This window comes from Coregonus lavaretus, assembly GCF_964263955.1.
Source record: "Coregonus lavaretus genome assembly, chromosome: 5".
Taxonomy (NCBI): domain Eukaryota; kingdom Metazoa; phylum Chordata; class Actinopteri; order Salmoniformes; family Salmonidae; genus Coregonus; species Coregonus lavaretus.
This window is the reverse complement of record NC_139992.1, coordinates 51587997-51614412: the sequence shown is the minus strand read 5'-3', so window position 1 is coordinate 51614412 and position 26416 is coordinate 51587997. Positions and strand designations below refer to the sequence as shown.

The window sequence follows — 26416 nt, the reverse complement described above, 5'->3', positions numbered from 1 at the left end:
TACACTTAGGTTGGAGTCATTAAAACTCGTTTTTCAACCACTCCACAAATGTCTTGTTAACAAGTTATAGTTTTGGCAAGTCGGTTAGGACATCTACTTTGTGCATGACACAAGTAATTTTTCCAACAATTGTTTACAGACAGATTATTTCACTTATAATTCACTGTATCACAATTCCAGTGGGTCAGAAGTTTACATACACTAAGTTGACTGTGCCTTTAAACAGCTTGGAAAATTCCAGAAAATGATGTCATGGCTTTAGAAGCTTCTGATAGGCTAATTGACATAATTTGAGTCAATTGGAGGTGTACCTGTGGATGTATTTCAAGGCCTACCTTCAAACTCAGTGCCTCTTTGCTTGACATCATGGGAAAATCAAAATAAATCAACCAAGACCTCAGAAAGAAAATTGTAGATCTCCACAAGTCTGGTTCAGCAATTTCCAAATGCCTGAAGGTACCACGTTCATCTGTACAAACAATAGTATGCAAGTATAAACACCATGGGACCACACATCCGTCATACCACTCAGGAAGGAGACGCGTTCTGTCTCCTAGAGATGAACGTACTTGGTGCGAAAAGTGCAAATCAATCCCAGAACAACAGCAAAGGACCTTGTGAAGATGCTGGAGGAAACAGGTACAAAAGTATCTATATCCACAGGAAAACTAATCCTATATCGACATAACCTGAAAGGCCGCTCAGCAAGGAAGAAGCCACTGCTCCAAAACCGCCATAAAAAAGCCAGACTACGGTTTGTAACTGCACATGGGGACAAAGATCGTACTTTTTGGTCTGATGAAACAAAAATAGAACTGTTTGGCCATAATGACCATTGTTATGTTTGGAGGAAAAAGGGGGAAACTTGCAAGCCGAAGAACACCATCCCAACCGTGAAGCACGGGGGTGGCAGCATCATGCCGTGGGGGTGCTTTGCTGCAGGAGGGACTGGTGCACTTCACAAAATAGATGGCATCATGCGGAAGGAAAATTATGTGGATATATTGAAGCAACATTTCAAGACATCAGTCAGGAAGTTAAAGCTTGGTCGCAAATGGTCTTCCAAATGGACAATGACCCCAAGCATACTTCCAAAGTTGTGGCAAAATGGCTTAAGGACAACAAAGTCAAGGTATTGGCGTGGCCATCACAAAGCCCTGACCTCAATCCTATAGAACATTTGTGGGCAGAACTGAAAAAGCGTGTGCGAGCAAGGAGGCCTACAAACCTGACTCAGTTACACCAGCTTTGTCAGGAGGAATGGACCAAAATTCACCCAATTTATTGTGGGAAGCTTGTGGAAGGCTCCTGAAAGGTTTGACCCAAGTTAAACAATTTAATTGAGTGTATGTAAACATCTGACCCACTGGGAATGTGATTAAAGAAAAAAAAGCTGAAATAAATCATTCTCTCTACTATTATTCTGACATTTGACATTCTTAAAATAAAGTGGTGATCCTCACTGACCTAAGACAGGGAATTTTTACTAGGATTAAATGTCAGGAATTGTGAAAAACTGAGTTTAAATGTATTTGGCTAAGGTGTATGTAAACTTCCGACTTCAACTGTATGTATATATATATATATATATATATATACACATACATACATATACACTGAGTGCACACATTAGGAACACCTGCTCTTTCCATGACATAGACTAACCAGGTGAAAGGTATGATCCCTTATTGATGTCACTTGTTACCAAATTCACTTCAATCACTGTAGATGAAGGGGAGGAGACAGGTTAAAGCCTTGAGACAACTGACACATGGATTGTGTATATGTGCCATTCAGAGGGTGAATGGGCAAGACAAGATCGTCTCAGATGATCCCGCAGGTGAAGAAGCCGGATGTGGCGGTCCTGGGCTGGCTTGGTTACACATGGTCTGCGGTTTGACGTACTGCTAAATTCTCTAAAACGATGTTGGAGGCAGTGTATGGTAGATAAATGAACATTCAATTCTCTGGCAACAGCTTTGGTGGACATTCCTACAGTCAGCATGCCAATTGCACACTCCCTCAAAACTTGAGACATCTATGGCATTGTGTTGTGTGACAAAACTGCACATTTTAGAGTGGCCTTTTATTGTCCCCAGCACAAGGTGCACTTGTGTAATGATCATGCTGTTTAATCAACTTCTTGATATGCCACACCTGTCAGGTGGATGGATTATCTTGGCAAAGGAAAACGCCCACTAACAGGGATGCAAACAAATGTGTGCACAAAATTTGAGAGAAATAAGCTTTTTGTGCGTATGGAAAATATCTGGGATCTTTTATTTCAGCTCATGAAACATTCGACCAACACTGTTCCGTTTATATTTTTGTTCAGTATATATACACAAAAGCATCTAAAAAAAGCTTTCTCATAAATTAAACATTGCAACTTTTCTACAAAGACATCTGGGGTCTGTGTGAGTCACACAGTGAACAGAAAAGCTAGTTGGAAGTTTCTTGGCAGTGTGGTGCCTTAGTGCCTAGAGATGTAGAACTCAGCGATCAAAGCCAGAGACCCTGGTGAAGACCCTGTCAGCCTCGCACTTGATCAGACGCTTTATGCAGGGCCCAGCACTGAGAGAGACACAGGCTTTGACAGGCTTTGGGTTCTCAGGGTTCTCTCTCACTCTGTACAATACACTTCCTCCCTCCAAACTGGGCTCACTAGCTCCCTCTTTCCTCTCTCTCTCTCCATCTCTCTGTTTTGTTGAATCTGCATGTTCTTGCTAGACTGCCGGATGAGGCCCGCTTCGCAGGACAATTCCCGGTAAACAAGCCGCCTATTCGAGCCGTGTTCAGAAAAAACAACAACCCAACATTTCATCAGAAGCTTAAGAAACCTTTGAGTCAGAGAGAGAAAGGAAATTACTGGGCGTCTAGACTGATTTACATTCAAGGGTTTGGCAAAGGCAGAGTTTCCCCCCTAACCTTTCTGACAGGCTAGGATGCAAATGAACCACGAGGCAGACGTTTTGACTGCTCGGTGTGTGTTGAAGTAAGAGGCACTTACATTGGCAGACAGCTGAGACGTGAGGGTCGCAACCTTTTCCTGGGAGGCGTCCAGCTCTCGCCGCAGCTTCCTGATTTGCTGTTTGGGTGGGGAAAAAATTAAATATTACCATGACGATCACGTCTCTCCTAAAAAAACAGGACTGATTGAAAATACACCAGAGCATGCCTATCTTCTGATTCCATCCCTTTACAAGCAAATCCAAATCTGGTGTATCAGCTGCCTTGTAAACATCCATTTGAAAACATTGATGTAAAGTCTCTGTCTCACTGCCACAGCATAAAACAATGGGGTGAATGTAAGTGTGAAGGTAAATGTGGGATTACCGTGGTATTTTGGCCTGTTTGACCCTTGATTGAAAAGAGAAGAATACAATTAACTCTATGATGCATGCTTAGTCCAAACAGAAGATATGGTGAGAGAGAGGTCTGTTATGATGACGAAAAAGCAGCATGTTTCCTCACGGTTAGCAGTTTAAACACTTAGCCAATAAGGCATAAGGCAATCTCTCACACATTAACAACAGTACAGTCTTGGACAAATTAGCCAATAAAAGGAAAAAAGTGCAAAAGCACCTAAACACATTAGGGTAGTTGTCACTTTGGTAACACTTTCTCGAAACCTGACTGGTATAATGCATTTTAAAAATACATTAAAAAGGCTGAAACATGGTTCTAATAAGTAATAAAGCATTATACCTGTGGGCTTTAACTAAAATGTTAATGTATGGTTCAAACAGAAACATAAAGTAAAAAATGAACTGAAATAAAAGCCAGTGATAACTGAATAGGGTGTGAACTGAAACCAAAGAGTAGAATAAAGGGTGTATTAATGATGTTTGTCCATGACTGTCAGTATGACGTGTGGTAAAGATAATGTTAAAGTGCTGTTTGGTTATATTCATATGGCTGGTTGTTTAAAAGACTGGCCCATGTCAAGCAATGCACCATAGGGTCAAAGAGATCTGACTTGGACACCAGGTCTAAGGTTATATACACAGATTTATGCTCAGGTCCGTCACTGATAGACCACAACCTGATTTTGGATGAAGTGGATACATATATCACTGCTCGTACTTTGATTGTTATCTTTCATTATGGAGATCTGACCAGACCAGACCAGACAGACCAGACCAACTGACAGACCAGAGAGACCAGAGACAGTCAGACAGACAGACAGACAGACCAGACAGACAGAGACAGACAGGACAGACCAGACCAGACTGACAGACCAGATAGACCAGAGAGAACAGAGAGACAGACAGACAGACCAGAGAGACCAGAGAGACAGACAGACCAGACAGACCAGACCAGAGAGACAGACAGACAGACCAGACAGACAGACAGACAGACCAGATAGACCAGAGAGAACAGAGAGACAGACAGACAGACCAGAGAGACCAGAGAGACAGATAGACAACCAGACCAGACAGACAGAACAGAGAGACAGACAGACCAGAGACATTTCGTCCCCCACAAAGCCAAGCCTCTTACCTCAGAATGTGCCTTTTCCTCTGTCTGTTTGGGAGAGAAGACATGTCATTAAGATGTGCAGGAATAAACCACATTGTATGAACAATGATTCACTCCTGACAGCTTCTTTATGAATGCAATAATCAAATGAATACCCATTGTCATAATGAGTAGATCATTGGGGTTTAGCTTTTGATCGAGAATGATGCAGGAGCCAAAAGGCCATAAATGACGCCAGTAAGTGAAAGCAAATGCAAAGGCAGGTCTTGATGCATCAAATCAAATCGTATTGGTCACATACACATATTTAGTAGATGTTATTGCGGTTGTAGCGAAATCGTTGACTGTGGTGTCATCTCTAAGTCAGGTCAGACTGTATTAAGAACTTACACAACTTTTTATTTTGGCCGTTCAAGTAATATGTAATCGATGTGGCAGGGAGAAGTAACATAATACATTGTATGAATGTATTACAATATATACACTGGTAACATTGGTTGTTTTCTTCACACCAACCAAAAACCTGTGTGAACATCTGCCACATTCAACCAGCATCAGACCATGTGGTGGGCATACAAACACGTTGTCTGTGTGGTGTGGAGAGATCATAGCTGACAGCATCATAGTCTTTACCTTGGCCAGAAAGGAAAGAACCTGGAAGTAAGAAAACGTGGGTTCAAGCTGCGGCAATGGGAAACCATGGCAACTCAACACTTTGCACTGCCCTGAAAACAGGGTGCTGAACTTTTGTGTAAGCCAAGCATTCTCATTGGTTATCATCTATGGCCTTTTGATTTACATCTATATGTTTTGTCTACCTTTATAATGTTAGGCTGAATGATTGGCGTTGTAATGACTTTGGGAAAATGTGTCATGATACTTTTATCATAGTGTTCTTAGTGCGAGATTTTAATCAAATTGCTCTTTATCAGTTGTGTTTATCAGGGTCGTGTTCATTAGGGCGCATCGCAGCAAAACGCTTTGCAACAGAAAACAAGCGTTTCTCATAGGATAGGTTGAAATAGCACCTCCCCGTTTCACAACGTTTTGTGCCTACTGAACACGCCCCAGGTGTTGAGTGATAACAGATGAGATAAAACAAAACTGATGACCAGATAATGCCAAAGATGAGAAGAAATGATAAAATAGCAAACAGAAAAGTATAGGATCAAATTCAAATCATAACTGACATAACTATTATAGTAATGGAAACAAATAAACATTAAATTAAAACTAAAATATTAAAATATTAACACAATCAAACATCAACACAATGAAATGAGGAATAAACAATAACTGCTTGTTGTCTTGCTGCCCCAATAGGAATACTTTCAAAACAAGTCTCTTAAATCAGTGAAAGTCTAAACTCGTCTCGAGGCCTTTCTAGAACTTTCTGCTGGGGAGGAAAGAGGTGTAGAGAGCCAGTAATCGATTCTCTTCCTCAACTGATCTGCCTTCTCATTGAGTTTGACTGCAGCTGGAGTGTTGCCTGTTGCAAAAAAAACTATCCACACCTTCACCAAGCTTGAATTTGCCTAAATCACCTTGGATGCACTGCTAAAATATATAAAAAATAATGATATTTACCCATTTATATACCTATTTATTATTGAAGAATGTAAGTTATAAAGTGCAACTGTTCTACCTCATCATAACCCAAAATATGTTTAAACATATTACTCTGATTTCATGGACTCTGTCCTTGCATCCATAACTCCAGCCTTAGCTTTATAGCAAAAAATGACATATTGTCTCCTAAAATAATTCTAGGCTAATGACAATCAACCGACACCACACACACTACCCATGGCAGCCATAAGCATGTTTGCCTAAATGTTTGTTTGTGTGTGTTGGGAGAAAACAATGCTACTTACCGCAGAGTACAGGGAGGAGGTGCTGGAGACCAGCGACAGTGAGGATCCATGGACTAGAGATAGAGAGAAAGAGAGAGGAGAGAGAGGGGAGAGATAGAGGAGAGAGAGGGGGGAGAGAGAGGGGAGAGAGATAGAGTAGAGAGTGGGGAGAGATAGAGAAGAGAGAGGGGAGAGATAGGGGAGAGATAGAGAAGAGAGAGAGGAGAGAGAGATAGAGGAGAGAGAGGGGAGAGAGAGAGGAGAGATAGAGAAGAGATAGAGGAGAGAGAGGGGAGAGAGAGGAGAGAGAGGAGAGAGAGGGGAGAGATAGAGAGGAGAGATAGAGGAGAGAGAGGGGGTAGAGAGAGGAGAGAGAGGGGAGAGATAGAGGAGAGAGAGGGGAGAGAGATAGAGGAGAGAGAGGTGAGAGATAGAGGGGAGAGATAGAAGAGAGAGATAGAGCAGAGAGAGGGGAGAGAGATAGAGGAGAGAGAGGGGAGAGATAGAGGAGAGAGAGGGGAGAGAGAGAGAGTAGAGAGAGGGGAGAGATTAAGGAGAGATAGAGGAGAGAGATAGAGGAGAGAGAGGGGAGAGATAGAGGAGAGAGGGGAGAGATAGAGGAGAGAGAGGGGAGAGATAGAGGAGAGAGAGGGGAGCGAGAGAGAAGAGAGAGGTGAGAGATAGAGGGGAGAGATAGAGGAGAGAGATAGAGCAGAGAGAGGGGAGAGAGATAGAGGAGAGAGAGGGGAGAGATAGAGGAGAGAATGGGAGAGAGAGAGGGGAGAGATAGAGGAGAGGGGAGAGAGAGAGGAGAGAGAGGGGAGAGATAGAGGAGAGATAGAGGAGAGAGATAGAGGAGAAAGAGGGGAGAGAGATAGAGGAGAGAGAGGGAAAGGGAGGAATTAAGAACATAACCTGTGGTCCTGTAATGGTACACCACAAATAGCCCCATCTCGTCTGCATGTAAAACTACCATATTCTAATGGCATGTGTGTGGCTGTGTACTAATGAAGTATTCGTTTGGATAATTCAATAAAAGGCCCTAGTCAATGACTAGTAACATTACTTTCAAGTGGCACTGTCACGTTACCAAAATGTTGACTGAAACACCAACCTCTTTAAAAAGAGAAGCAGATAAAAGCTGGGTTCCTAGTCTGGTGCATTTTCAGCTTCAGTCTGAGAGCTCAACCCTGACTATCACTTATTCTTGGTCTAAGCAGAGTGTCCCACAGACAAGTTATTTATATATATATATATATATATATATATATATATATATATATAATATTAATATATGCCATTAAGCAGACTACTGTAAGTCACTTTTTATCCAAAGTAGTACTTGTATACATTATTGTATGGGTGGCACCAGCGGGAATCGGAAACCCACGATCCTGGCGTTGCTAGCATCCTGCTCTACCAACTGAGCCATACAGGACCACAGTCTGGGCCTACCTTCGTCGGTGCTGTCCCTGAAGGAGCCAGAGCGGCTCATGCCCCGGGGTCTGTCCTCCAGAGAGGTGGCGCTGCCCCCCAGGTGGGCTTCTCCATACAGGTCAAAGGAGTCCTGGGCAGGGATGCTGTTGGAGCGACTCATACTGCTGGGTCCTGGCAGGTTGTAGGCTGACAGGTTGGTGGGGCTCACTGGGGGAGAAAACACATACGCACACGCACGCACGCACGCGCACGCCCACACACACACACACACACACACACACACACACACACACACACACACACACACACACACACACACACACACACACACACACACACACACACACACACACACACACACACACACACACACACACACACACACACATCATACACTGACATATTCTACCTCATCAATAATTGGTATCATTTTCTGTGTTGTCCTCCAGATGAACAGACATCAATAGTGTATATGAAGCTGGATGACTCTAGTATGATATGATTATAGTAAAATGACACTGCTTTGATGGTGGTGGGCGTACGCAGGTTGGAGTAGTGATATTTGGAGTTGTGATATTTGGAGTAGTGCTTACTCAGGTTGGAGTAGTGATATTTGGAGTAGTGATATTTGGAGTAGTGATATTTGGAGTAGTGCTATTTGGAGTAGTGATATTTGGAGTGGTGCTATTTGGAGTAGTGCTATTTGGAGTAGTGATATTTGGAGTAGTGATATTTGGAGTAGTGCTATTTGGAGTAGTGATATTTGGAGTAGTAATATTTGGAGTAGTGTTATTTGGTGTTGGGCTTACACAGGTTGGAGTAGTGGTATTTGGAGTAGGGCTTACGCAAGTTGTAGTAGTGGTATTTGGAGTAGTGGTATTTGGAGTTGGGCTTACACAGGTTGGAGTAGTGGTATTTGGAGTAGGGCTTACACAGGTTGGAGTAGTGGTATTTGGAGTAGGGCTTACACAGGTTGGAGTAGTGGTATTTGGAGTAGGGCTTACGCAGGTTGGAGTAGTGGTATTTGGAGTAGGGCTTACGCAGGTTGGAGTAGTGGTCTTTGGAGTAGTGGTATTTGGAGTAGTGCTTACGCAGTTTGGAGTAGTGGTATTTGGAGTAGTGCTTACGCAGGTTGGAGTAGTGGTATTTGGAGTAGTGCTTACGCAGGTTGGAGTAGTGGTATTTGCCGGTGCTTGTGCATGCGACTCCAGTGGGAGAGAGAGGGGACTGACTCCCCGTGTCCTGTAGCCCCCCAGTGGAATGAGAGCGCAGCCACTCCTTCCCTTCCTCATGGGACGTCTGTCTGGACGAGGGAGGGTACCTAGAGAGGACATGGTATACGTCAACTAGTGGCACCACTGATTCAACATGGCATCTATTGAACCATGCACCTGCATTATCCACATATCATGATCACATGACCGGAGTGTGGTGACAAATATATTAACTAACTCATGCATAGTTATGTACGTACACACAGTGCTTGACTTGGACTGAAATAGGTTCCGGTACTCTGTTTATATATACAGTGGGGAGAACAAGTATTTGATACACTGCCGATTTTGCAGGTTTTCCTACTTACAAAGCATGTAGAGGTCTGTAATTTTTATCATAGGTACACTTCAACTGTGAGAGACGGAATCTAAAACAAAAATCCAGAAAATCACATTGTATGATTTTTTAGTAATTAATTTGCATTTTATTGCATGACATAAGTATTTGATACATCAGAAAAGCAGAACTTAATATTTGGTACAGAAACCTTTGTTTGCAATTACAGAGATCATACGTTTCCTGTAGGTCTTGACAAGGTTTGCACACACTGCAGCAGGGATTTTGGCCCACTCCTCCATACAGACCTTCTCCAGATCCTTCAGGTTTCGGGGGCTGTCGCTGGGCAATACGGACTTTCAGCTCCCTCCAAAGATTTTCTATTGGGTTCAGGTCTGGAGACTGGCTAGGCCACTCCAGGACCATGAGATGCTTCTTACGGAGCCACTCCTTAGTTGCCCTGGCTGTGTGTTTCGGGTCGTTGTCATGCTGGAAGACCCAGCCACGACCCATCTTCAATGCTCTTACTGAGGGAAGGAGGTTGTTGGCCAAGATCTCGCGATACATGGCCCCATCCATCCTCCCCTCAATACGGTGCAGTCGTCCTGTCCCCTTTGCAGAAAAGCATCCCCAAAGAATGATGTTTCCACATCCATGCTTCACGGTTGGGATGGTGTTCTTGGGGTTGTACTCATCCTTCTTATTCCTCCAAACACGGCGAATGGAGTTTAGACGAAAAAGCTCTATTTTTGTCTCATCAGACCACATGACCTTCTCCCATTCCTCCTCTGGATCATCCAGATGGTCATTGGCAAACTTCAGACGGGCCTGGACATGCGCTGACTTGAGCAGGGGGACCTTGCGTGCGCTGCAGGATTTTAATCCATGACGGCGTAGTGTGTTACTAATGATTTTCTTTGAGACTGTGGTCCCAGCTCTCTTCAGGTCATTGACCAGGTCCTGCCGTGTAGTTCTGGGCTGATCCCTCACCTTCCTCATGATCATTGATGCCCCACGAGGTGAGATCTTGCATGGAGCCCCAGACCGAGGGTGATTGACCGTCATCTTGAACTTCTTCCATTTTCTAATAATTGCGCCAACAGTTGTTGCCTTCTCACCAAGCTGCTTGCCTATTGTCCTGTAGCCCATCCCAGCCTTGTGCAGGTCTACAATTTTATCCCTGATGTCCTTACACAGCTCTCTGGTCTTGGCCATTGTGGAGAGGTTGGAGTCTGTTTGATTGAGTGTGTGAACAGGTGTCTTTTATACAGGTAACGAGTTCAAACAGGTGCAGTTAATACAGGTAATGAGTGGAGAACAGGAGGGCTTCTTAAAGAAAAACTAACAGGTCTGTGAGAGCCGGAATTCTTACTGGTTGGTAGGTGATCAAATACTTATGTCATGCAATAAAATGCAAATACATTTCTTAAAAATCATACAATGTGATTTTCTGGATTTTTGTTTTAGATTCCGTCTCTCACAGTTGAAGTGTACCTATGATAAAAATTACAGACCTCTACATGCTTTGTAAGTCGGAAAACCTGCAAAATCGGCAGTGTATCAAATACTTGTTCTCCCCACTGTAGGTGGAACGCCACAATATTTATAAGTCAATATTCTAAAAGAGGTGCTGGATCTCAAGCAGTATAGCATTGGAGGAAGGTGGCAGAGTTCTGGTGTGTTCCGGGCCCAAGTCGAGCACTGCGGACACAGACACACACACATGCATCCACCCACACACAGTCACGGCCAACCATCCACCTATGTGCAAGCATGCACGCACACCCACACACATGATCAAAGACACTGGGTTTACACACGGTCAAAGACACTGACAGTCTTTGCTCTCCTCATCTCTAGCGGTTCCTAGCGGGGGGAAGTGTTATCTAAGTGCTTGATAGGCAGCCATATTTAATCCTTAAAGGAAGATAATTGAGTTCATGCTGATCCTTTCAACACTGAAGCTCATAACAGACCTCTGTTCTGTCTGTCATTCTAATACCCAACTCTGAATTCTTTCAGACAAAGAAAGGTACACTTATTGACATCTAATGCCAGTAAAGGGTACTGAATGATTTATAATGTGCAGGCGTCTGCATGTTCAACTTCAAATCAAATTGTCTATTTTGCACATAATTGTCCATTGATTTTGAATTCCACTTGGAGTTCAAAGAGGAGAAAATGCTTCAATCAGAGTATGTTTTGAAGTCTGCTTAATGTGCATTTAAAACTGAGCATTGGATGCATGAATATCATGGCCATTTAGCTATTCTCTGCCTTGAAAAAATGCAATTTGTTGCTTTGAATCCCTCTGGGCTCGAAAACAAAGGCAGGGGCAAGAAATACAACCCACTACTAAACTTCTCAGTGGCTTCTGAGATCAATAGAAATAAACTTCTAAAGGAAAAATGACTCCACGCCTGCTGTGAAAGAAAACGTATTTCCTTTTAACTGTACTTTCTGTGTTCTCAAACATCCCCTTAGCATTACACATGGTGAATTATAAAAAGTTGCAGAACTCCTACTGAATGTAGAGATTCACTCTCTATTGCAGTCTAATAAAGAGCAGACAGAGTAATCGGGTAGAAAAAGCCATTTGTTGCATGGCGGTGTGATGGGGTTGCATCCCAAATGGCACCATATTCCATAGTGCACTTATTTTGAGAAGAGCCTTATGGACCCAGGTCAAAGGTAGGACATTATATATTGGGAATAGGGTGCCATTTGGGACGCAGCCAGGGTATCTTTCTAGTGTTGAGGGTCTGGACACGATTTCAGTCATTAGATAGGGTAATGGAAACAACTTGATTTAAAATGGATGCCCTGCCTTACCCCTACAGTCAATGAGGATGAAAAAAAGCACAAAAAGAGCCTGGATATAGCTATTCAGATTTCACTAGACTACATGGGATCTTTTACTTCAGACACCTGTAATCTGTGAGGAACTGTAGAGTGTCGAGAGGCACAACAGTTACTAAGTCTACCTCTAGAAAATTATACTTCAACAGGATTTGTACAGCTATTGAAGCCTTTCATGAGGTGAAACTAAATTGTCACTCCCATAAATATTTGCAATTTTCAATGTGCCAAACCCTCAAACCCTCATCGGCTAAATCTCCTAAAAGAAATGTCACACAAAATGCTAAATGTCATTATGCAACACTGCTTTCCTACAACAACATGTCATTAGACACAAAGGTGATTTTGGCAGTTAGAAAGACATGTCTGAATGAAATGTGAGAATGAATGAAAAGACAAAAGAGGGAAACCCCAAAAGGACAACACATGAGTGATGAGTTACCTCAGGCCCTTTTTGGGGAGTGTGTTTCTGTCAAGAGGCATGCTGTTAAGACACAGAGAACGAAAACATTAGAATTACCTACAGGTGTAGAATCTTAATTTGATCACCCAGTTGTTGCACAGCAGGAAATGCAAACTTGTAGTGTATTTGAGGTTTGAAAAGGCTACTTAAGTTTGTAATTTCCACTTTGTTGAAGGATTATTTTCCTGCTGTGAAAAACGGGTCAAATTAAGATCCTACATCTATAAGAACACATATTGAGATAGATTCAATTCACATCTATTGATTGATAGAACACACACATTTTCTAAGGTGAGAATGCTTAAGGACAATCACTACAATGGGCAATGTTACCTGAGACATACGACTAAAAGAAACAGACATTCGGAGAGCACACATTAAACGTAACATTTTGGTTAGTTTGATACTCTCCATCTAAACAACAATCTGTGAATGAAGGAAATGTTACAAACCACTATGACAACAGTGATCTATACTGAAACGATAAGATGAGCATGAAGTTGTATTCCATACATACAGTCTACAAGTCCATTTTCTAAGTGTCTGTACATTGATGGCTGTGTATCAGAGATTGCTGATGTGATGAGATATAGCAGGACGGGCTCATTGTAATGGCTGGAATGGAATTAATGGAACAGAGTGAAACACGTAGATTCCCTGTGTTTGATGTGTTTGATATCGTTCCCTTCATTCCATTCCAACCATTACAATATCTCTTCCCATCAGCCACTACTGATGTGCATGTTACACCCGCTGGCCTGAAACAAACTGCCCCCAGGAAACTAATGGAGTTACAATGTTCTACATTGGGACTCACCCCTCAGAGAGCGTGGACTTGACGCTGGCCGTGCGGGTGACTTTGGGGCCGTGGTGGTGCCCCAGCAGCAGGTCGATGGACTCGGAGCTGGTGTGCAGACTGGTCATGCTCTGGCAGCTCAGTGTGTCCTTACTGCCAGAGCATGCCGACGAGCTGCTGAGGTTGGTGGGCCAGGGGCGGGCGTTAGAGGGCAGCGAGAGGCCTGACGCCGGGCTGGAGGCAGGCGAGTCCATGCTCAGGTCTGGGGCCTTGCCATAAAGCGGGCTGCTAGCCCCACTCTGCCCGCCTGCGCTGCCCAGGCTCCCCGTGCCCGAGGAGGGCGAGTCCAGGCTAGCTTGGCGTGCCAATGTGCCATGAGGGCTGCCCAACGCAGAGGGGCACTTGCCTGAGTCGGGTGTGCCTGGGGTACTGGCCTTGCTACTGGCTTTGGTGCCAAACAACCTGGCAGAGAGAGAAACAGATGTCTCCATTCACTTACAGACTATCTATGGCAATCATGATCCCCTCAAAGACTGATCTAACTCAGTCTCTAGGTTGAGAACTAGGTTGTTTGATATAGAACAGTAATATATTTATTTGATTACACCAAGGAAATATGAGCTTGGGAAAAGTTAGAATTCCGCTCAACACTGCCCCTCCCCTATCTTCATCCCCTCTAGCAAATATCTCATAAGCCTACCATATTATTTTTCAGATAGACACTATGAAGAAGTACACCTTTCCTACTGCCTCCGCTAGACTATGTCTACATCCCAAATGGCACCCTATTCCTTATATTGTGCACTACTTAGTACACCACTTTGGACCAGAGCCCTATGGGAATAGGGTACCAGTTGAGAAGCAATCTCAGCCGGAGCTCTCAGTGATTTGCATTCAGACAGCTGTGGTATCAGCATTGCCCCATTTCCATTCCGTGCATGTGATCAGCCAATCTGTCTGTCTGGTCACTCAGCAACACATATGTTGTTCACAGGTCCTTCCTGTCATGTCTGACGTGGGGCTGCCATCAAACGGGCTATCAATTAATAGGTGACTCTCTCTAAGGGGTAAACGCACAAATCAAAAACGCACTCTGCGCCTCGACAGGTCGGACGGCACGGCCGTGTCCGGATACGCCTTGTGAGCGCACCTAACTATTGAGACAGGTTCGCGAGCGGAATAGTTTTCTTCCTGTCAGCTATAATCAAGTCCAGTGAATCAGTTTAGCCTGACTTGAATGGCAAATCATCTAATGTTCATCTTGAGAGAAATGCCGTCAGTGTCTGTGATGACATCTACCGAACAGCAGGGGGCAACCTTTGCCTCCCCGGCTCTGAAGCCCAATGAACAAACTCAGACCAATGTTTCTGTGCTGGAATGATTTAGTGTCTAATGTTCATTTTATAGTTATAACCTAAAAAATATATAAATATATGAGACTTCGGAATGATAACTCTGCGCCGCTTCAGAGAAGAGGTGAAACTCTGCCTCTAATTCTGACAGCACCAAGAACACCTCTATCTATCAGTAACATCTTGAAGCTGAGAAACAACATTGCACCTCACAGACAACACTTCATTATTCTGTGGTGGCCTCGAGCATGCCGTCGGTGAGCGTACCGAGGGAACAACAAGCTACCCTCCACCTTTATAACAGAGATGAAAAATGGCAGCTGCTTGGCTATGTTTTCAAGCTCTTCTATGAGTGCAGGGGTAACCAAGTGAGCATTGTTGACTGACCTGCGGAAGGTAGGCGAGGCGATGTCCGGGTACTTGGACCCTGGTTGCCTGAGGCCAGACTGGCCCGTGGAGGTGGGGTTGGCCTTGGGGGAGGTGGATAAACCTGCTGGGTCCTGGTCCGACACGGCCACTTTCTCCTTGTCCGTCTGGTTGATGGTGATGGGGATAGGGCTGGAGCGCCCCGAGCCCACCTTCCCAGCGTCCCTCCGCTTGGCCCCCGTGGCGCCCCCCCCCCCTCCAGCCGACTTGCCGTTGACGTTGGAATCGATGCTGCTGGAACTGGAGCGGTGGCCGCTGCGCCCCACCACCCCCCCGCTGGAGGACTTGGCCGGCCGGGGCAGAGAGCGGTACTGGAGGGGCACCTTGGAGCCTCCGCAGCCCATCAGCACCCCATCGTCCTGGGGCTGGGAGCCGTCCAGGCTGGTCTTGCGGCCTCCGCTGATCCCTGTCCCCTTGCCTATAGCTGAAGACTTGGGCACCTTCCCCAGGGTGGCGGAGCCGCTGGCCAGGGTGGCACCACTGGACGTGATGAGGGCACCGGAGGGGGGGCTGGCCATCTTTTTATAGCCGAACGACCCAGTGGTGGGGGGGCGGGCGATGCCCGATGGTGGTTTCTTGCCCTCGTCGCCACTGCTCTTGCCAGCGTCGGAGGGCGAGCGCTGGATGCCAGTGGAGGTCTTGGAGGGGGCCTTGCACTTCTCTGAGGCCTTTGCGTCATCAGTTTTACCTGTCGATACGAAGGCCAGTCATTAACAAGCTGGCAAACACCTTGCCCTCTGCAAACTGCTGGGTACTGAATAATTTAGCTAGGATAACAGGACTCATCTTCGACATCACCTGCAGGGCTACAAGGCAGGTGTGGTCAAATGACTTTACATTTGGCTAACATTTTACAACTCTTTTCACAAAGCTCAGCTAAAATAGAAAGCCACACTAATCCAAACATAAGAAGACTTGCTGAGCAAACCAAACACGATGGAGAAAAAGCTAAAGTAAAACGGAGAAACGCCAAACATTACCGAGGGCCTCAAAGGGCAACGGCACTGGTTTCTTAATGACTAATCTGATTGGCCGAAATCTTTGACCCTGTTATCTAATCAATGTCAAACTGGAACACATCACCAACTGAAATTCATTGATCAATTAAGCTAGGATGGACATTTCCTGGACTTCATATCAACCAGACAGGCAGTTTGACTGAATTAATGACCAGTCGGAAAATTATCTACATCACCATCAATCCTCAGTTAGACATGGGCCCTGTTCAAATAGGTCAGAAATACATCCTTCCTACCTTCCTTGAAGTAATCACAGATCTGAATCGGTTGGATTGGTGAACATAATATGGTGGTAACTTTGGAAACACCTATCCAATCACTTATAGATCTGTGCTCACCTCAAGGAAACAAGGAAGGATGGATTTCTAAAGTATTCAAACAGGGCCATGGTAGAAAGAAATAAGCGAGCTCCGAAGTAGATAGAAGTAGGGCGGGTCCTACCAGGGGTTTTGAGGGTGGTGCTGGTGCCTTTGGTTCGGGGGGGCGTGATGCCCACCTGGGCGGTCATACCCCTCCTCCAGGAGCCAGACTGGGACATGGGCAGGCCCGTCTTCTGCCCGTGATCCTCGCCGCACTGCCCCGCTGGCGAGGAGGAAGAGGAGGAGGAAGAAGGCTTCCACTTTGAACCGGGCTCCATGCTGACATCCAGCTCCTCGTCCACCTTCTTCAGATCTTCAGCTCCGGCCCAGCTGCTGCTGACCTCCTGCTCCACATGCTGGAGTGTGTCCCCCTAGGTCAGTCACACACACACACCTTTATTTTACTATCCTTGTGGGGACCAACACATTTATTCCCATTCAGAATCCTATTTTCCCTAACCCCTAACCCTAACCCCTAACTCCTAACCCCTAATTCCTAACCCCTGATTCCTAACCCTTAATCTCTAACCCCTAACTCCTAACCCCTAACTCCTAACCCCTAACCCTAACCCCTAACTCCTAACCCCTAATTCCTAACCCCTAACTCCTAACCCCTAACTCCTAACCCCTAACCCTAACCCCTAATTCCTAACCCCTAACTCCTAATCCCTAACTCCTAACCCCTAACTCCTAACCCCTAAGCCTAAAATAGCCTTTTTCCTTGTTTTAATATCCTTATGAGGACTTCTGGTCCCCACAAAGATAGTAAAACAAAACCACACACACACACCATACAGTATGAGTAAGCCACCTGACAGATGGTGAACCCTCCCTCACTAGCCACACCAACAGTCTCTTAAGAGATCAATCTGTTGAGGTTTCCACAAGGCAAACATACTTGGCTATTTTTACCATGCTCCCTGAACACTGCACAAGGAGTGGGTTCCGCTGTACATTTCCATTGGCTTGCTCTCTTGAAAGCCAAGGAAAACTAAGTAAATAGCTTCATTTCCAGACTACAGTGATATACCTCATTGTTGCACATACAAAAAAAGAATGGCAGACATGTCCCTGTTTTAATTGAAGCAAGTGCAAAGACAGTGGTGCTTCAGTATCATTACTCATAGTTAGTTCAATGTCTGGAAGCATGGATATTCTCTCTTCTTGTTCATTTCCAAGAGAATAAACAGGAGATAGGCTCCTACCCTATGGGTCGTTCTGGCTCGGACAAGCCTACTTCATTCATTTACACTCCATGGTACACTGTACCTGAGATGCCTTGTTCTTGCGTGGTGACGATGTGACGGCGGGGTAGGTGGGCGTGTTCAGATCGTCTGTGCTGACGTTGTCTACAGTGTCACTGAGACCGCTGCTGACCGAACTGCTGTCATCCCAACTACGAGAGAGAGAGAAAAAGGGAGCAGGAGAGAGGGAGAGAGAGGGGGGGGGGTCAGAGATGAGTGATAAAGACAGAAGCCATCCATCTTCCTACCATATCAATCTTTCATTCCATTTTGTCATCCCTCCACTAATACCAACTCTCCTCTCCTCCACCCTTCCAGTACCTTCAGGTAAACTCAGAAATGTGTATCTCCGCACTGTGTAAAATATAAACCCTATCCAACCTGCAGGTAATGCACTCGGCACACTGATGTAGGGTGAAGTTGTCCTAGACGCTGATCTTGGGTCAGTTTTGCATTTCCCGACTAATGGTTAACTTAATTATTGGTGGAGGGGAAGGTGATCCTAGATCTGTACCTAGGGGAAACTTCACCACGAGGCGCACTATGCATTGTACCTGGACCTGGCTTCCTATCACGCTGCCTTAATGAAACCTACCCAGTTCCTACGGAGCCAGGCGATATGCCGGAAACAAGCAATCTCTGTTGTGGTGGGGTGATTCGCTCAATTTCCAATCACCTCCTCTCTCCACCACTGCCGTTGATCATTTATCCTCTCTAATTAGTACATTGAGTGGCGGTGGCCCTTTAAATCTTCATTAGGCTATTGATTTCTGGGTATTTTGTTTTTTTTGGATCCTGGGATAATTTCTCAACAAATCAAATCACATTTATTTATAAAGCCCTTTTTACATAAAAAGATGTCACAAAGGGCTTACGCAGAAACCCTGGCTAAAACCCCAAACAGCAAGCAATGCAGATGTAGAAGGAAAAACTCCCTAGAAAGGCAGGAACCTAGGAAGAAACTTACAGAGGAACCAGGCTCTGAGGGGTGGCCAGTCCTCTTCTGGCTGTGCCGGGTGGAGATTATAAGAGTATATGGCCATTAAGGTCAGATTGTTCTTCAAGATGTTCAAACGTTCATAGATGACCAGCAGGGTCAAAACATGACTGTATATGGGATGTATGGATCATGACTATATATGGGATGTATGGATCATGACTGTATATGGGATGTATGGATCATGACTGTATATGGGATGTATGGATCATGTCTGTATATGGGATGTATGGATCATGACTGTATATGGGATGTATGGATAATGACTGTATATGGGATGTATAGATCATGACTGTATATGGGATGTATGGATCATGACTATATATGGGATGTATGGATCATGACTGTGTATGGGATGTATGGATCATGACTGTATATGGGATGTATGGATCATGACTGTATATGGGATGTATGGATCATGACTATATATGGGATCTATGGATCATGACTATAAATGGGATGTATGGATCATGACTATATATGGGATGTATGGATCATGACTGTATATGGGATGTATGGATCATGACTGTATATTGGATGTATGGATCATGACTATATATGGGATGTATGGATCATGACTGTATATGGGATGTATGGATCATGACTGTATATGGGATGTATGGATCATGGCTGTATATGGGATGTATGGATCATGTTAGCATTACATCATTGGGTGGTTTTCACCTTGTTATTATCAGACCTGGGTTCAAATACTATTTAAAATCTTTCAAATACTTTGAGCATATGTTTGAGCCTGGCTGGAGTGCGGGTGGGTGGGTTTTTCAGTTTTGCAACTATTCTATCGGTTCCATTGCGTCAGGCAAGCGGAATCAAGCCCAGATAAAGTATTTGAAATTACTTTAAATAGTATTTGAACACTGGTCTGGTTATTATGCAGGTGATGTACCCAGAAGCCCTAAACAAAGGCCATATGGTTCAACCAGTGATCATTTCTGCACACATGTTTAATTACCACAGCTCCAGAGATTGGGGATCTCCAGGAATATGTTTCAGTCATGTCCAATCCCATTTTCTCCTATCACACCTAATAAATCACCCTCAATAATAATGCATTAGTTCTCTCTCCCTCTGAGGCTCAAGCACGCGTGCACACACACACACACACACACACACACACACACACACACACACACACACACACACACACACACACACACACACTTATTCATATGTGACTGAGCAACTGTCCTCTACCACATATGGGAGATGACATTACCAAGTTGACAGATCAGAGATGACATCCAATTCCTTAGAAAATTGAATCAGTTCTCATTGCTAGGATAGTTTGCTAATTACATTTTTGTCACGTGAACATTCATTCTGACATCTATAATTCATCCAAGACAAAGATGAAACCCAAAGACAGGCTCAAAATTTGAAAATAATGAGTTGTATGAAAGGCCCACAATGGGTGTTGGGAGAGATGTGTGGGTGTTCCTCTGAAATATATAACAGTGTGGACGTGCACGGGTGCGTTCTCCCTAGAAAATATGTCCTTATTGATTTTTCCAGCCTCTTTCGTGCTTTTCAAGGGCTTGAAAGCTATTCATATCAGCATTGGATAACACCAAGCGTTTAAATATCAAGTTCACAGTTGGTTATACAATAATATAAATCATTCCCTTTTGCAACACTAACAGGGAGTGTCTGTTAAGAAGACAGGGATATTGCTAACAGAGTAGGAAAGGTATTGTTCATAGCACTATTTACTTACTGTACTGTATGTAGAGTTGGAAACAATTTCAATTTGAGCAAAAGTTTGAAATGTACAAATGGAATCCCTGACATTTAATGGGAATTCTTAGCTCCTCCATCTTTTTGGAATATAGGTATCTGAACAAATAAATGGAAACTATAAATTGCCTATGGCCTGTGTCTGGAATGGATCCCATTTCACGATAACCAATTTCTCATTTGCCATATGTAATTTATCATTCTGCCATTTCCCCAAACTCTATTAGTAGGAGGAAGTCTCAATGATGACTGTGCCCAGGCTGAGTGATTGAATCATCATGTGTGAAGATGCAGATCTTCACTAGAAACATTTACTCACTTCTTCAATGTTTTAATTGATGTTGGTATTGATTGTTCGCTTCAAGGGGCCTAGATGTTATTTTCATAATACATTCTCTACGATATTACAAGCATACTATCATCTACATCTCTACAGTTGATTAATTGTGTTTAGGTTGAGAATGTTGTAGGTGGTAATTGGTCACACCCCTCGTTAAGTCCTGATTCAGGACAGGTGCTTAGTGGCATCGGTTAAACGGCATCAGTTGAGCTGAGACTTTCCACTGAGTATGTTTACATGCACACTAATAATTCAATAACAAACTGATTATGGCAATAGTATGGCATTAATCATGTAAACACCTTACTCTGATTATCTTAATCAGCGTAAGGTCATAATCCAAGTAAGCAGCATACTCTGATTAAATCACCTAGATTTTTTTGCAATCTTTCTAATTATTAGGTATTCACAATCTGAGTATTCACAATAATCACAGTATTGTGTGAAGGTAGACGTACCCATTGTCTGGGACAGAAATGTATGGGGCTTCTATGTAGCTATGCTATCAAGCTAGTTTCATCCCATTGCTTTTACACATTAAAAGCCTGGATGTATTTACATCAAATCAATCAGAGTGGTTACTTTGTGAACAAGCCATTTCAAAGATCATAAGCTACTCTAACATCAAACGTGTAATTGTAATTTCACAACAAGAGCTGCACTGATCTCAAACAAAAGTCAAATGGTGCTTAAAGTGAAAATGGCTATGCATCTTTTCCCCAATAGGATTCTACAAAGACACGGAAATCGATAGCCTCTTATCTTAAGTGGCCCATGGCGACGCCACAACCTTGCCTGGAAGTTGTTACACTGAGCTTCAGCATCCAAAGCACTTGTGGTGGCTGACAGTGACTTTCCACTCCCAGAATGCAACATGGAGAGATAAACTTCTGACTCTGCGATGATGGCACTCAGGATCAAGAATACACCCGGGGATAACACTTGAGTTTCCATAGTGACAGCAGCTTTTGTCAGGTCACATTGTCTTTCTACTTAGATGTGCCCCTCTGAAAATAAAGAAACCTGTCCTGTTCTTCCAGGGCCGGCTCCAGGCATAAGCAACATAAGCGGTCGTTTAGGGCCCCAGGCCGCTAGGGGGCCCCCAACACGTTTATAAACTCAGTCGGGGTCTCAACTTACTGTTGAGAGTTAGAATCGAAAAATACACAAGGTGCAAGTTCGAAATGAGGTTGTATGTCAGCAATTTTTCTGTTGCTATGTCAGTCACTGACATTCACTCAATAAGCCATGTCAGCTACCAATTTTTTGATTGGTAAAAATCTAGCCACCTATCTAAACTTGTAATAATCATGGCCGAATACCGACCGGTCACGCAGGGCACGTGCTCAGGGGACCTGACCTCCAGGGTGCCCCCATTGATTTTGTTAGTCACTCTCACTCAGATATCACTAACATGGCATAAGTCATGGCAAAATGTGTAGAATTGCAGGAAATTAGCTTTAAAACTGAAAGGAATCTCGCTAAGGGACTCTAAAAGGCTAGAGCTGGCCTTATGTTCTTCACAACTACAAAACCAACAGGGGGGAATGTGATGTCAATTTCCTAAACTTCTCCAGAGACCAGACATCCTTGCGTGACAGATAGGAAGAGGGCAGACAGAGACACGTTTAAGGTTGCGTCCAAAATGGCACCCTATTCCCTAAATACTGCACTACTTGTACCATAGTAGATGCACTATAAGGGAATAGGGTGCCATTTGGGATGGATATAAGGATATAAATCCATCACCGTCTCAAGGGACTTGGTAGCTTACCAAAAGCACAGTTTTGGGAAGTGATGAGAGACCGGCCCTTAGATGATTTACGTCTCCTTTCTGATGATCAATACCTTTGGATTACTGCATAGGCAACTGGGCCAGAACACTAAGACAAAATAGAGCTCCTAAACTTTCAACAAACATTTCATACAGTACATACTATGCTACTAATAATATGATAAATACATTAGATAAATATGAAACATTTCATGAGATAAACACTATACTCCTGTACAGTTTAAAGATGGCTTTTGCTATAAACAGACAGCGAAGAGTCAATAGACAGAGGTTCTTTTAAGAGCGATGATCGTGCTTTATGCCCAATCTTAGACATCAAACTCCTGATCAATCTGTAAGGTGAGTCTTCTTTGAGAGAAGGCCAGACAAAGGAAAGACTCCCTTTAATCTGATATACTTTCAATTCCCCCCACCAAATCCATCACTTTTGATTACATCGACAGCAGCACTATCTATTTGGGATGATTGAGTAGAGAGGGGAGACTAATTTCCGGTGAAAATTGGGATACGGTGTATAAAAGCAATCCTTGCTTTTATACACCGTATCTCAATGTGAGTCAAAATCACAAAATGACAGGGATGGTTTTCAAGGAAATGGTATGAAAATGTTGTGAGATAGTCATCACTTGTTAGCTGTTAGTCAAGGCTGACTATCTATCCATGTGATACTGTTTGGATATCCAAATAGCTACTTCCTGATTCATAGCCTGTGTTACTATTGGCTGCCACACTAATGAGCAAAACTAAAACAGATGGCTGTTTATTAAAAACTCCACTGCCTTCAAATTATTTTCTAAAAGTGAGTAATTTGTCTCTCTCTCACTCTCGGCTGTGACACATTGGGTACAATTCCCTCTTCCCTCCTGCGGTGGTCTTCTTAACACAATGCTGATAATCCTCCCCTCCAAATAAATATTAATTAGTCTACAAAGTGCTGGGAAATAAGATTATAATTCTCTGCTATTTTCCACCCCAATTTGTCCCAGTTAGAACGTGTTGACTATCACAGAATTTCTCTACCATCCTCTTTTGTGGTGGTAAGTCAATCGCTTTAATTAAGTGACTGTCTCTAATGTGTAATTCAAAATGATTGTATTTGGCTAGAGGAAGGAGTAGTTAGGAAGACAAATAATACTTTACAAAAAGTGACCTATAAATCAAGCATTATGTTAGAAGGGACATTTCCTGATAACACATCTCAGAATAAAAGTGAGTTACTTAAACCGGGTATGATTACATTGTCAATACATTGTTATGAAGCACGTGAGGACAGGGGCGAATTAATTCCTTGTTTATATTGATAAACGAATAGACCCACCCATGCACTACAGTAATACCTAATATACAGTTCAGGTAAAGTAACCCTACAGTACTACAGCACTACCTAAAGGTGTTCAACTCCTCTCCCTCCTCAGCCTAGCTTAGTGCAGCCTAGGCCAGACCAATAGAGTTTACAGGAGGACCCCGGAGGGCTGTCCTGAGAGCATGCCTGTATTGGCTGAATATTTAATAGTGGTGCATCCCTAGGCATCAGCTCCTGACAGAATCATCGGTGATGTCTCCTACAGGCAGCGAGTCTGTCCCTCAGAGCTGCGGATGGGCAACACAAGCTAGGGGCCTCTCCATATCTCTCGGGGCCCGGCCCCAGACAGTGCTCACAGCCCTGAAGCTGGATCAACACTAACAGCATAGGCAGTGTTTGAGTCTCAAGCTCTTCAATAAACAAGAACGTGTACACTACCGGTCAAAGGTTTTAGAACACCTACTCATTCAAGGGTTTTTCTTTATTTTTTACTATTTTCTACATTGTAGAATAATAGTGAAGACATCAAAACTATGAAATAACACATATGGAATCATGTAGTAACCAAAAAAGTGTTAAACAAATCAAAATATATTTTATATATGAGATTCTTCAAATAGACACCCTTTGCCTTGATGACAGCTTTGCACACTCTTGGCATTCTCTCAACCAGCTTCATGAGGTAGTCACCTGGAATGCATTTCAATTAACAGGTGTGCCTTCTTAAAAGTTAATTTGTGTCAGCCAATCAGTTGTGTTGTGACAAGGTAAGGGGGGTATACAGAAGATAGCCCTATTTGGTAAAAGACCAAGTCCATATTATGGCAAGAACATCTCAAATAAGCAAAGAGAAACGACAGCCCATCATTACTTTAAGACATGAAAGTCAATCAATACAGAGAATTTCAAGAACTTTGAACGTTTCTTAAAGTGCAGTCGCAAAAACCATCAAGTGCTATGATGAAACTGGCTCTCATGAGGACCGCCACAGGAATGGAAGACCCAGAGTTACCTCTGCTGCAGAGGATAAGTTCATTAGAGTTACCAGCCTCAGAAATTGCAGCCCAAATAAATGTTTCACAGAGTTCAAGTCACAGACACATCTCAACATCAACTGTTCAGAGGAGACTGTGTGAATCAGGCCTTCATGGTCGAATTGCTGCAAAGAAACCACTACTAAAGGACACCAATAATAAGAAGAGACCTGCTTGGGCCAAGAAACACGAGCAATGGACATTAGACCGGTGGAAATTTGTCCTTTGGTCTGGAGTCCAAATTGGAGATTTTTGGTTCCAACTGCCGTGTCTTTGTGAGACGCGTGTGGGTGAACGGATGATCTCCGCATGTGTAGTTCCCACCGTAAAGCATGGAGGAGGTGTTATGGTGTGGGGGTGCTTTGCTGGTGACACTGTCTGTGATTTATTTAGAATTCAAGGCACACTTAACCAGCATGGCTACCACAGCATTCTGCAGCGATACGCCATCCCATCTGGTTTGGGCTATCATTTGTTTTTCAACAGGACAATGACCCAACACACCTCTAGGCTGTGTAAGAGCTATTTTACCAAGAAGGAGAGTGATGGAGTGCTGCATCAGATGGCCTCCACAATCCCCCGATTGAGATGGTTTGGGATGAGTCAGACGGCAGAGTGAAGGAAAAGCAGCCAACAAGTGCTCAGCATATGTGGGAACTCCTTCAAGACTGTTGGAAAAGCATTCCAGGTGAAGCTGGTTGAGAGAATGCCAAGAGTGTGCAAAGCTGTCAGGGTGGCTATTTGAAGAATCTCAAATATATTTTGATTTGTTTAACAATATTTTGGTTACTACATGATTCCATATGTTTTTTCATAGTTTTGATGTCTTCAATATTATTCTACAATGTAGAAAATAGTAAAAATAAAGAAAAATCCTTGAATAAGTAGGGGTGTCCAAACTTTCGACTGGTACTATATATATATATAATATCCAGAAAATAAGCTTCAGGAAAGTTACAATACATACTGAAGACTCTGTTCAACTTCCTGTAAACCCAGAAGCCTTTTCTCTTGACACGTGCTAGATTTCCCTCAGGTTTAATAACAATGGCAGTGTCTAGTTAATACTGTGCATTGTGGCACGTACTTCCCTGTCACGTTCGTTGACACATGATGCGGACCAAGGCGCAGCGTGATAGGCGTACATTCTTTATTAAGTACACTCACGAACAAAAACAACAAACGATACGTGAAGTCCTGGGTTAAACACAAAACCTTTCGGAACAAGATCCCACAATACAAAAGTGCCAACAGGCTGCCTAAGTATGGTTCCCAATCAGAGACAACAAGAATCAGCTGCCTCTGATTGGGAACCACCCTGGCCAACATAGAAATACAACGATCTAGAACA

General features: G+C 43.6%; 1 protein-coding gene across 3 annotated transcripts in view; it reads right to left on the bottom strand.

Moving 5' to 3' along the window:
* The window catches only part of LOC311129748 (neuron navigator 3-like), a 753845-nt gene that overhangs the window by 26958 nt on the left and 700471 nt on the right, over nucleotides 1-26416 (bottom strand). For all 3 annotated transcript variants that reach the window (XM_084162171.1, XM_084162172.1, XM_084162173.1), the window contains exons 13-24: nucleotides 17867-17993; nucleotides 16680-16968; nucleotides 15181-15907; nucleotides 13463-13903; nucleotides 12625-12666; nucleotides 8936-9093; nucleotides 7791-7979; nucleotides 6357-6409; nucleotides 5116-5136; nucleotides 4504-4527; nucleotides 3337-3360; nucleotides 3011-3088 (exon numbers count right to left, since the gene is read on the bottom strand). In XM_084162171.1, the coding sequence (XP_084018297.1) occupies nucleotides 3011-3088; nucleotides 3337-3360; nucleotides 4504-4527; nucleotides 5116-5136; nucleotides 6357-6409; nucleotides 7791-7979; nucleotides 8936-9093; nucleotides 12625-12666; nucleotides 13463-13903; nucleotides 15181-15907; nucleotides 16680-16968; nucleotides 17867-17993 (2173 nt within the window). The remainder of the gene's footprint in view (nucleotides 1-3010; nucleotides 3089-3336; nucleotides 3361-4503; nucleotides 4528-5115; nucleotides 5137-6356; nucleotides 6410-7790; nucleotides 7980-8935; nucleotides 9094-12624; nucleotides 12667-13462; nucleotides 13904-15180; nucleotides 15908-16679; nucleotides 16969-17866; nucleotides 17994-26416) is intronic.